The sequence below is a fragment of the Mustela erminea genome, chromosome 5 (assembly GCF_009829155.1).
Source record: "Mustela erminea isolate mMusErm1 chromosome 5, mMusErm1.Pri, whole genome shotgun sequence".
In the NCBI taxonomy this organism is placed as follows: Eukaryota; Metazoa; Chordata; class Mammalia; order Carnivora; family Mustelidae; genus Mustela; species Mustela erminea.
In genome coordinates, this window is record NC_045618.1 from 86013456 (window position 1) to 86026073 (window position 12618).

The 12618-nt window shown below is 36.2% G+C and overlaps 1 protein-coding gene and 1 non-coding gene across 18 annotated transcripts in view; both read right to left on the reverse strand.

Moving 5' to 3' along the window:
- The window catches only part of RALGAPA1 (Ral GTPase activating protein catalytic subunit alpha 1), a 247914-nt gene that overhangs the window by 185626 nt on the left and 49670 nt on the right, over positions 1-12618 (reverse strand). For 16 of the 17 annotated variants that reach the window (XR_004285927.1, XM_032344040.1, XM_032344039.1 and 13 more), the window contains exons 8-10: positions 9637-9775; positions 8148-8356; positions 5785-6024 (exon numbers count right to left, since the gene is read on the reverse strand). Coding sequence is in view for 15 of the 17 variants with exons in the window: in XM_032344040.1 (XP_032199931.1) it covers positions 5785-6024; positions 8148-8356; positions 9637-9775 (588 nt within the window). In the remaining 2 variants the exon portion in view is untranslated. Of the gene's footprint in view, positions 1-4854; positions 5128-5784; positions 6025-8147; positions 8357-9636; positions 9776-12618 lie in introns of those variants that run through there. The other variant, XM_032344046.1, reaches the window with a different exon arrangement.
- Positions 4551-4658, reverse strand: LOC116592174. The gene has a single exon (XR_004286355.1). It is a non-coding gene; the product is annotated as a U6 spliceosomal RNA (small nuclear RNA).

The window sequence follows — 12618 nt, forward strand, 5'->3', positions numbered from 1 at the left end:
AAAAAGAAACCACATTGCCATAACTTTAAAAAAAAAAAAAAAACTGATACGTAAAAACCAGAGTGCCAATATATACATTTACAATGAGAAATAACTGTCACAGAAACCAAAACATTCAAATCCATATACTGGCGCTTTATTCCTATGAAGAAGCACCACTCAGACATCAATATTAACCCAAAATAAGGCAAGTTATCATTCAAAAAATATTTCTGAATCTATTAACTCAGCAAATTTTCTGTCTATAGAAACTGACCTACATGAAGTCAGCTCCAGTTCTGATTCCATGACCATAAAACTACTACACAACCAAAAACAACATGGAGAATGAATCAAAACAAGAGACAGAAAAATCCAATATTTAATAGTATTTAGCTTAAGATAATCTGATCCAGTTTTCTAACAACTGGCTTCACCAGTGGGATGTGATTTACTAGTAGCTATGATTTTCTCCTTAGTGAAAAACAGTAACAAAACATGTTGGTTTCTGATATTTTTAATATTACTTTATTATTAACCAACCCAGATTGTCATGGATACTTCTTCAAGATTTAATCAGGTACAGTGAGCATTTAGCAGACCTGGGAATTTTTGTCTTCTTAAAGCAATGGTTTGCAATTTGGTCTCAGAACCCCTACTCTACCAGATGTTAACAAGAATCACAGGTATTCTAAAATAAGAGTAACACTGCTTTATATTTTTGCAAATATCTTTAATGCTTAGCCTAATAAAAGACAGTTGGATTCTTATCTGCTTGCTTCTTCATTTATTCTAATACCATATGTGATACTGTATTAGATCGAGAGATACCTGGAAAACTTCACCATACACTTGTGAGAAAATGACAGTGGGGAAAAAAATAAAATCTTAATACTGTCATGAAAATAGTTTTGACCTCATGGACCTGAAAAAGTCCTGGAGATGTCCCAGAAGCCTGAGACCACAGTTTGTGATCCACTGCCCCAACATGACTATAGGTGAAAAAATTATATACATAATATCTATATATAGAATTATATATATATGCATATATATATGAAAAATCTGTGCTGTTTACTTAAAGGTTAAACTTTTGATATATTATATTTACTTCATATCAAAATACTTGGGGGCTCCTCACTGTAGTCTCCCAGTAATGACAACATAAAGCACACTGGGTTTACTTATAAAATAGGGGATTAATGCCTGGAGTGCATCTATGCCTATTCTATTGGATATGGAGAACAATTTAACCATTTCAAATGATTTGGGGATCTATACTTTACAATTTTATCTTGATTTTAAAGACACATAACAATATAAATACCTTAATCTAAGACAGAACTCAGAATCATTACACTGGCCCTTAAAATAACATCATCAACTATGTTAACAAATTATCTCAAGACTTAACTTCTAGAAATAAATGTTAGCCCTCAGGCAGCAATGATAAAGTATCTCGCCCTCAACAGTTACAGAACTACTTCTTCTTTTTTTTTTGAGAGAGAGAGAGAGTCGTGTGCATGCAAGTGCTGGGGTAGAGGTGGAAGGAGAGAGGGAGAGAGAATCCCAGACACAGGGCACGATCTCAAGACCCTGAGATCATGACCTGAGCTGAAGCAAGAGTCAGATGCTCAACCAACTGAGCCATCCAGGTACCCCAATAGTTACAGAACTTCTTGATTCATTCACCAAATATTTACTAGGTGCCTACTCTATGACAGGCAATAAGGATACGGTGATAAATAAGTAAGCAAAGCATTCCTGGAGGGTAGCAGGAAAGATCAGAATTTTCAAAATAATTTTTTTAAATAAATATATATAAGACTCAGAAGAGGTACGATGAAGAAGAGGACAATTTTTAAAAACATCATAAAGAAGTACTTACTAGTGTGTGTCTGTGTGTGTGCATATGCATGCAGGTGCATCTGTCTTTTTTTTTTTTTTTTTGAAGATTTTATTTATTTATTTATTTGACAGAGATTACAAGTAGACAGAAAGGCAGGCAGAGAGAGGAAGGGAAGTAGGCTCCCTATGGAACAGAGAGCCCGATGTGGGGCTTGATCCCAGGACCCTAGGATCATGACCTGAGCCAAAGGCAAAGGCTTTAACCCACTGAGCCACCCAGGCGCCCCTGCATCTGTCTTTGAGTCGGTGGGTAAAAGTGGTCATGGAAGACTTCTCTGGTGTAATCATATTTAAGTTGTTATCTTAAGGATGAGAGCAGGTAAAAAAAGAAGGGGAAAAGGGTAGAGAGGAAAGGAAGGTTGAAGGACAAAGTTAAGATAGGGAAAACAAAAACTGTGAAAGCTATGAGGATGCAATTATTTGAGAAATGTTAAGTAAACATATTTCTATTAAACTTATTTACCTATAGAAAGACTTGTACTCTAGCTGGGACTGCTAAGGGCAAAATCATTATAAGGTCATATCTCTGATAATTAATGGGGAGTATTTTTATCTATACTTTATCTATATATAAATATATATCTATATCTTTATCTATATTAAATATATATTTATCTATATCTATATTTATCTATATATCTATATTTTTATCTATATATCTATAAATATATATATCTGTATTTTTATCTATATATTTTATCTATATCTACATTGTGGAACATATGAACCTTCAAAATAAGGGAAGAAACTATTTCAAAAATTCTCAATTTTGAAAATTTATCAGTAATACTAAGCAGGTAAAAAAGCTTTTCTATGACAACATAATCTTAGAAACTGATCCCTTTTCAAAACATGAATAATTCATTAGTGTCACCATCCTAAAATTTATTTTCCCTTAAGTTTTCCTTAAATATCACTTTTTAAAATAAGATTGATTTATTTATTTTAGAGAACACAAGCAGGGCAAATGGGCAGAGGGAGAGGGAGAAAGGAAATCTCAAGCAGGCTCCAGGCCCAGTGCTCAGGCCAACATGGGTCTCAATCTCACAACACTGAGATCATGACCTGAGCAAAAATCAAGAGTCAGATGCTTAACCAACAGAGCCACCCAGGCACCTCTGAGGTCAGCATCTGGGTCACGGGATCAGGCCCCTCATCAGGCTCTGCACTGGGCATAGAGCCTGCTTTGAGATTCCTTCTCTCCATTTCCTTCTGCCCCTCACCTCCAATCCCTCTCTAAAATAAAAAATAAATAAATAAAAATAATTATGAGAATAAAAACATATCAAAGAACTTCAGTTCCCAGCAATATCATTTAAAGATATCCTGGAATGATCCTGCATAAAATATCTAGAAAATACAATATAAATTTTTAAATTAATGGCTCAGCTTGTATGGATATTCTGAGTCTAGAACAAAATGTGAGTATTAATCCAGAGAAGTAAATGAGCAATGAAGCTGCTGGCTGCTGCCTTGGACAGCCTACAGAGTATTGGGTCAAACAGCCACCTGTACAGAGGGGAGAGACAGATCAGAGTTCTACATGTAAAACTGACACCAATGAAGGCTAAATTCAAAACAAAGGCAAACTAGAAGGGGAAGGCAAAAACTCAACTCCAGAGAACAGTCAGTGATGAAACTTGTCCATTGATTTTGGATAGGGGAATGTAAGGGAAGAATAGCCGTCCCTGCAAATTCATATTTTCAGGCTGGTCATCACATAACTTTGAGTACTGCAAAGCAGTAAGAATCATTAAGCTGAAAATTCTTTTTTTTTTTTTTTAAGATTTTATTTATTTATTTGACAGAGAGATATCACAAGTAGGCAGGAAGAGGGGGAAGCAGGCTTCCCACTGAGCAGAGAGCCCGATGCGGGGCTCAATCCCAGGACCCCAAGACCACAACCCGAGCTGAAGGCAGAAGCCAAGCCACTGAGCCACCCAGGTACCCTATAAGCTGAAAATTCTAATTTAAGGTTGGGTACCTGGCTGGCTCATTTGGTAGAGCAAGAGACTCTTGATCTTGGGGTTGTGAATTCAAGTTCCATATTGGGCACAGAGCTTACTTAAAAAATTTTTAAATAAATAAATAAATAATATATTCCAAGGTTGACAGGACCACCAAATGCCTGGAAAGCAAGAGCAATTCTTCTCTGGAGGAACACAACTTTCAACCCGGGCTTCAAAGTAATTCCCACAAAATTCCAAAAAAAATCTAAGTCCATAACACAAAAATCCAAAAGAAACAAACAAGGAAAAATAAATTTCTCCAGAAGTAAAGTTCTCCAACATTATTTGCCGAGTATCTTTCCTTTAGCATTTGTCAAACAGTCTATAACATAAACCTTAAACTTGGCAACTAGAACCACTGCCAAAGCTGAAAAAGTGTTAAGGCAAATTTGCTTTTTTTTATATTGTGTTATTCACTTTATTGGGGTTGTATAAAACTGAGTCCATTTGTACATAACTGTATACATTTTGTACTTATTAACACAAAAATATAGAACACGGAGGGAAGGGATGGGGTGGCTGGGTTATGGACATTGGGGAGGGTATGTACTGTGGTGAGTGCTATGAATTGTGTAAGATTGAGGATTCACAGACCTGTATCCCTGAAGCAAATAATACATTATATGTTAACTTAAAAAAAAAACATATACATATATATATATAGAACGCTTCGTGAATTTGCCAGTGGTCCCCGTACAGGGGCCATGTTAATTTTCTTTGTCTCATTCCAATTTTTAGCATATGTGCTGCTGAAACAAGCATAAGTTTGTTTCTTTAACTTAGGTTGACAAAACTAATGCTGCTTCATGCTTTGCTTTACATATCAATAAACGTGTACAAGGTGAAGATTTGCTTTGCCTAGACAGCTTACTGGCATGTAAAGGCATGTGGTATAGAATAAACATTACTGACATGGGAACCAGGATCTGGGAGTTTTAATCCCAGATCTACCACTTACTTGCTGTGAGACTTGAATGATCCCCTTCAGCTACAAAACTCAATGATGTTTACCTGCAAAAGTTAAGTACCTTTGCTATTAAGAGCAAATGATTAGTTTTCATAAGGCTTATTTCCCACAAAATTTCTATGTAACTGAGAATGTGCATTTAGGAATTTCTAGCTATCTCTATGTGAAATAGTTTTTATTCTTTTTCTTTCTCTCCACTTCTTGATTTTAGTCCCCGAATATCTTCCTTAACCAACTTTAACTTCAGAATGCCTTAGAGGACAAAATAGCCTCTGAAAGGATAAAGGCAAAGAAAACAATGCTTCTTCTATTCACAAATCATTTTTATTGATTATAGAAAATAAAAGATGAAATAATTTTATTAAAATTTAGTAACGAGGGATGCCTGGGTGGCTCAGTTGGTTAAGCGGCTGCCTTCGGCTCAGGTCATGATCCCAGGGTCCTAGGATCGAGTCCCATATCGGGCTCTCTGCTGAGCAGGGAGCCTCCTTCTCCCTCTGCCTCTGCCTGCCACTCTGTCTGCCTGTGCTCACTCTCTCTGACAAATAAATAAATAAAATCTTTAAAAAAAAAAAATTTACTAATGAAATGGTAGGAAGAAAGGTTTCAAACCATAAAGTGAGTAACAAGAAAATTGTTCTAATCAAAGAAGGACTATGGGTGAAAGTGGACAGTTATTAAACTAAAATCATCATAAACTAAAAAAATATAAATAGAAAATATTAAAGGATTAGATGTAATAAATTTTTAAAAATTAAATAATAAATTGTAGATGTAACAAATGTAAGATGTAACAAATTTTAAAAATTAAATATAAACTTAAAATTAAATATAAAAATTTTAAATATCTGAAAGTCAGTATATTCAACATTAAAAACCAAAGTCTATATTACAAATTAAAATTACTCAGAGGTACTTTACCTGACGAAATATCTCTGTGACAAAGTTGACATTACTTCTTTTAGAAGAAAAAACTCTGCGAACTATTTCAATGTCTGTGAGATGTTCCTCATCAATACTGCAGAGACTGGATGAGCTAGGTTCTCGCTCTGTGAGAGTGCTTGTATTGGAATGAGACTGTTCTGGTTCTGTAGCTCTATCTGCTTTATCAGCATTATCATTTTTGTTTTCTTCTCGGGATACCAAACTAGCAGCTGCTCTCTAAAATAAAAACAAAAGGGGGAGAATATCAGAATCATTCAACTTGGTATTTTGCTAACAGCATTCCACAAATAAACCACTGTTTAAAATTGGGCATAGATTTCATTTGGACTCCATTCTAAATAATTAAGTAGCAATGCAAATAACTCAACATCTAAGTAATATAGTGATACTAATCATCTATCCATCTCTAATTTGACTTTAGAATGTTTGCAGTACATGGGGCGCCTGGGTGGCTCAGTGGGTTAAGCCGCTGCCTTCGGCTCAGGTCATGATCTCAGGGTCCTGGGATCGAGTCCCGCATTGGGCTCTCTGCTCAGCAGGGAGCCTGCTTCCTCCTCTCTCTCTCTGCCTGCCTCTTTGCCTACTTGTGATCTCTCTCTGTCAAATAAATAAATAAAATCTTTAAAAAAAAAAAAAAAAGAATGTTTGCAGTACAAACAAGTTACAAAAAACACAAAGGAATTGAAGAAAAATTATGACAGAAGTAGAAAGGAATTCAAAAGAAAATATAAGAAAACAAAAATGGGGCACTTGGCTGGCTCAGTCAGTACAGAATGTGACTCTTGATCTTGGGGTTTTAAGTTTGAGCCCACATTGAGTACAGTCATTACTTAAAATCTTAAAAGAAAAAAAAAGAAGAAAGAAAGCTCAAGAGAACACTCTATATTCTCATAACTTAAAAGAATTTCACCATGACTGAAGATGAATAACCTTAGGAGTAAAGTAAAAGTCTTAAAGTTGGTGATGAGAAAATTAACTACCATGGTATGATGGTAGTAGCACTATTCCATGGTAAGGCAAATTATTTCTAGTAAGCTACTTAATTTTTGATCTCAGGTCTGTCATCTATAAAACAAAGGGTTTAAGTAAATTATTTCAAATATGCCTTCCCAATCAAAAACTGTGGTTTTAGTGCATTAAGTTCTGGGATCATGAAAAATAGTCCCACACGAGAGTTTCCACACTTAGTGATTATTTGCAGAGAACTTGGAACAAAGTTTTAGGGAAAACATACCCATAGTTGGCTAAAGATAAATAAAAGATTAAGGGGAATATAAAGTTTAATTTCCTGAACACTAATCAACTAAACAGACACTTTACACCCCCACTTAATTTGTAAAAGATCTAAGAAGTCATAACAAAAACACAGTTTAAGATTTTTTTTAAAGATTTTTATTTATTTATTTGACAGAGATCACAAGTAGGCAGAGAGGCAAGCAGAGAGAGAGGAAGGGAAGCAGGCTCCCTGCTGAGCAGAGAGCCCAATGTGGGGCTCAATCCCAGAACCCTGGGATCACGACCTGAGCCAAAGGCAGAGGCTTTAACCCACTGAGCCACCCAGGTGCCCCACAGTTTAAGATTTTTAAAACTAAAGAAAGTCTGAGAAAAGGAAAATAAAAATTATTCAAAAAATAGTGTAATAGAGATGACTTCAGAAAAAAAAACACACGTTCATAAAAAAATGTGTGAAAAAGAGGGAAACTATTTAATAAAAAATACCAAAAGTTTAAATATTAGTCCCTCCACCATAGAGCTATATAATTTTACATCACATTTCTAGACCCAGTGCCCTTGATGAAAAAAGGGAAAACAAAATGGGGACAAGACTTTTTTTAGGATTTTATTTTTAAGTAATCTCTACACCCAGCATGAGGTTTGAACCCACAACCCCAAAATCAAGAGTTGCATGCTCCACCAACTGAGCCAGCCAGGCGCCCTGAGAAATAAGACATTAAATCAGTATTCTATGAATGTTCAGAAATCAAAAAAGAACTTTGAAGGTTCTACAACCATTTGATTACTAATCATTTCCAACTGCAAGAATTTGTGTGTACAATTCAGAATATTTTTAGTACTGCGTAATTAATATAAAATACAGTAATAAATTAGAAGGTAAGACTCATTCATGACTAGAATTAAATTCTGTATCTTCCAAGATTTTTTCATTAAGAAGACTACTATAATAATTGTTAAAATTGGATTTATAAAATACATTTACACAAAGAAAATATCACCATCATTTGTTTTAAATTTGTTCTACATCTAAGGCAACTGAAATCCATAGACACATCTCTTAAGCCATTCCTAACTTAACAAGTTTTCCCTTTGTGGTGTATTACCTGAATATTCTTTGGCAAGACTTCACCTTCCATCCCAGGAATATGAGGTCCTGTATGTGGCTTTGGCTCAAGCCAGAAAGAAACCAGCCAACGAATAACAATAACACGAGCCTTAATGAAAGGTTCTTTTGTACAGTAGATTGCTTCATTGGTTTCAGCATCCTTCTTTATCATAACATAATGTGGCTTTGGTCTCACCTGTGGGATATCTACAGGAATTTAAAAGGAAAACAAAAACCAAAATAAGAAAAGAATTATGCTTAGATAAATCCATACTTTTTTTTTTTTTTTTTTAAAGATTTTATTTATTTATTTGACAGAGAGAAATTACAAGTACACTGAGAGGCAGGCAGAGAGAGAGAGAAGGAAGCAGGCTCCCTGCTGAGCAGAGAGCCCGATGCGGGACTCGATCCCAGGACCCTGAGATCATGACCTGAGCCGAAGGCAGCGGCTTAACCCACTGAGCCACCCAGGCGCCCCAAATCCATACTTTCAAACATTTTTGAAAACACTTTTGATGATACCCTTGTTTTAAAAGTAGATTTTAAAAGACATTTTAAAATAATTTGCTAAATATTAGCATGCAATCTAGAAGAGTGAACCATATATTGCTGACATATGGAAACACGTCTTTTTGCAAAATATCACTAAAGGGCTCAGCGAATCCTGTCTAAGTACAGAGAAGCTTCCAGAGCCATTTAAAATTAATGAGAACTCACTTCAATTAACCTAAGACTAAGACACAAATTCTGAATACAAAGTATGAGAATTTTTCCTTGATTTTTATAGCAAAACTATTTTTAAAGCAAATATTGTTCTCGATGACAAAGATCCGCTACTCTAAGTCCTTTCTACAAGACTTAATGGTTAGGCCTAAACCTATTAGCTGCCTAAACTTGGCAAAACTTAAAATAGGAACATCCTTCTGGAAAACGCACACACACAAAACCCGAGCCATTCAACATACAGACTACAGTCAGTGATTTCTATATATGGAAGAGGTCTGCTCTAAACCAAGATTTGTCAGAAAAGTTCTAGTTTCAAGGCTCAGTCATTTTGGCGCAGCCACTAAATACTGGACAAGAGATCATCAAAATATATGACAATGTTATTATTCATACAGAACCTGAATAAGACATAGTAAATTGAACCCTTGGGGGACCTTAAAAATAATTTATAATATAGTTTAAGGATCATAACAAATAGCAGAAGTTTAATTTATAATATCAAAGATTTCTGGTGGGTTAACTTTTCCTATCAGTGAGATCCAGAGAAGATATTTAAAAAAAAAATCTCTTCACTCTCAGTGAAGCTTTCCTATTAATACAATTCCACTTTCTCTATGAATCAAGGCATAGTATCTTTAAACAATCAATACAAAATATTAAATGTTATCAGTTTTCCACAGGTAACAAATGTCAACTTTACATTGAGGTATTATATTTTATTTTTACATGTGATCTTTTAGAAAATTCCACAGACTACCTACCAAGTACAGGATGATATAAACTATTCTCCTTGCAGATGTTTGGGAAAATATAAGGCAAGTAATATTTCTTAAAATGTGAAAACAAAAATGAAAATCCCCTCTCTTGATTTTCTTTGTTCTTCCATTCTAAACTTTTTACCTAAAAATAAAAAATACAATCAGAATCATTCCATGAGACAGAAACAATTATTAGCCATCATAAACAAGGTTGTAAAAAGTTAGTTAAGTGATACAGTAATCTATTATACTCTAAAGATATACAGCTAGATATATATAAAGGGCAAATTGTAAAAACTGGTATAATGCCATTGAAGGCTGACAAAGATCTAAATGTTCATCTTCTGTGGAGGAGTCTAGTAGATTCCAGTTGAAACCGAAGAGGTGACTGGATAAACAAACTGTGGAGCATCACACTACGGAATACTACTCAGCAAAGTAAAAGAACCAACTGCTGATACTTGCACGATGTGGGTGAGTCCCACCTGTGTTACAATGAGAAAACAAGACGGAAATGACAGAATACAGATAGTAAGTGATGGAGCGGGATTCAGGACACAGATGGGTACCCAGGAGTTGGGCTACAGCATCCCATCTTCACCCGTGGCTCTCAGCAGCCTCCACTGGCCAGTACCAGCACTGGGACTGTGACATAGCTTCATAAACATTACTCGTGTAGTAATGAAGCTTCAGTGAACTGTTATCTGGAATTGCAAACTCGGCCAAAGTAGTTCCAGAGGTCACATAATGAGACATTTCATCATAATAGCAAATGGCATATGATAATTGACATGAGGAGGTAGAAATGTTTCTACATAGATCATAAAATGCAGGAACTCTTCAAAGATGCTTCTGTGTATGGAATTTTCTCAACTAATGAGATGAAGCTTTCTCAGGCTATTGTATTATCACTCGCCTCCCTCTCTTACTTTGTTCAACAGACATATAGCTGGCTGCTGCCCTGTATAAACCACAATGTTTGGCTATGTGAAGAAAACAGAGATGAACCAGAATATGAAAGAGGCTGCAAGGAGTTTAAAATGCGCTCAAGGAAAGATAACAGACAAATTGCAGGTGATCTGTAACAGAAGGTAATGAACACACTTGCCTAATGAGAGAAAAAAAATACAGTGCTTTTAGATTCATAGGAGGACATGAGAAATTTCTACCTGCTAGAGGCCTAAAGAAGGCCATTTCCTGGCTTATCCTCAAGCAGGAGAATTCAGAAATGTTCTGATTAAAATATACTATATTTTTCTGCAGCCTCCCCGACCTTCTGCATCTTCTGTTACTCTGTGTTGGACACTGGAGAGAGATGGAGGGGTGAAGAGTGAATGTGCTGAGTACGGATATAGAGATGGTTCGCATGGAATTGAGAAAGGTGGTTTTTGGTCAACAAGATGTAAAGGGACTAGCTTTGAATAAATGGCTATCTAAGGAAACTTGAAAAAGAAAATCTAGGTGAATGATATTGCATGTTGAGGCTTGTGTATTGATTTCTCTGATCCAAATAGAGGAGACGTAATAGAGAACCTCTTCAGTGTGAGAAGTTTTAGAGACCCTTGAAGAGTCAGATTAGTCTTGTTTCATATACTTTCCAATATACTCTCATATACTCTCTTCATATACTCTTCATATGACCTCTCTTACCTCAGTTTTTGAAAATTCAGCCTATCTCTTCAATGTGAATTGAAGGAAGAGAAGGAAGGTTTTTTCCTGGGTCAGGAAAGAAATGTATCCTAAGTCTCCCTTGTGCTTATTTGTCAGACTGGGGAGGCCCTCACATTTAGATTCCCCTACACACACCCCTCCATCCTGTATGGTTCCTAGACAATTGGAAGCATAGAGGGTAGGTGAAAGAGACCAAAACCAAAAACAAACAAACAAACAAAAAAACTTGTTTAATGCCATGCAAATGCATCATATGTATTATATTTCAAAAATGTTAGAAGATAAAACGTGCTCTGAAAATTTTCAAAGTTGACCCAGATGTGGCTCTACTAATGACAAAGATATTAACGTCCTTTCCCCCTTTGCCCTTTCCTGAGTAATTCAGCCTTAAAATCATACAAAACAAGGGGCGTCTGGGTGGCTCAGTGGGTTAAGCCTCTGCCTTCAGCTCAGGTTGTGATCTTGGGGTCCTGGGATTGAGTGCTGCATTAGGCTCTCTGCTTAGCGGGAAGCCTGCTTCCCCCACCACCACCCCCTGCCTGCCTCTCTGCCCACTGTGATCGCTGTCAAATAAATAAATAAAAATCTTCAAAAAAAAAAAAAAAGTCATACAAAACAGGCATATGGGAGTCGATGTGGGATAAAGAGTAAAGAAGTGGCAGTCAAGTGTAGGTGATTAGAGCCTGACCACAAAATGCAGCGCACCCATGAAAGGGATGTAGCAAAGGCAGCAGCCCAATGGAGACTTGAAGACTGAGAAGGATGAGGAAAGTGTCCATGATGTGAGGGGGTGGAGAATAAGAGGGAAAGAGCAGTAAAATATAGGGTGTGAGAATTTCAGTAGGGTGAGGAAGATATCTAAGTAGGGAGATGGCAAAGGCCCAGAGTAGGCTTCAGTGAGATACCACTATACATTATTCATTGCTTTTTAAAGATTTTATTTATTTATTTTATTTGAGAGAGAGAGAGCATGCACACGAGCAGGGAAGAGAGGAAAAAGCTGGTACCCTGCAAGCAGGGAGCCCAACATGGGGCTCTATCCCAGGAACATGACCTGAGCCAAAGGCAGAGGCTTAACCAACTGAGCCACCCGGGTGCTCCTACATTATTCACTTTAGAATAACTAAAATTACATACTGACCATACCAGCTGTTGGTGAGGATGTGAAGCAAATTTTAAGTTTCATAGATTGCTGGTGGAATGTAAAAAAACCATTTGGAAAACAGCTGTGCCATGCCTTAACAAGTTAATATATACCTACTCTACAACCCAGCCATTCCACTAGTAGGTATTTACGCACGAGAAAAAACTTTA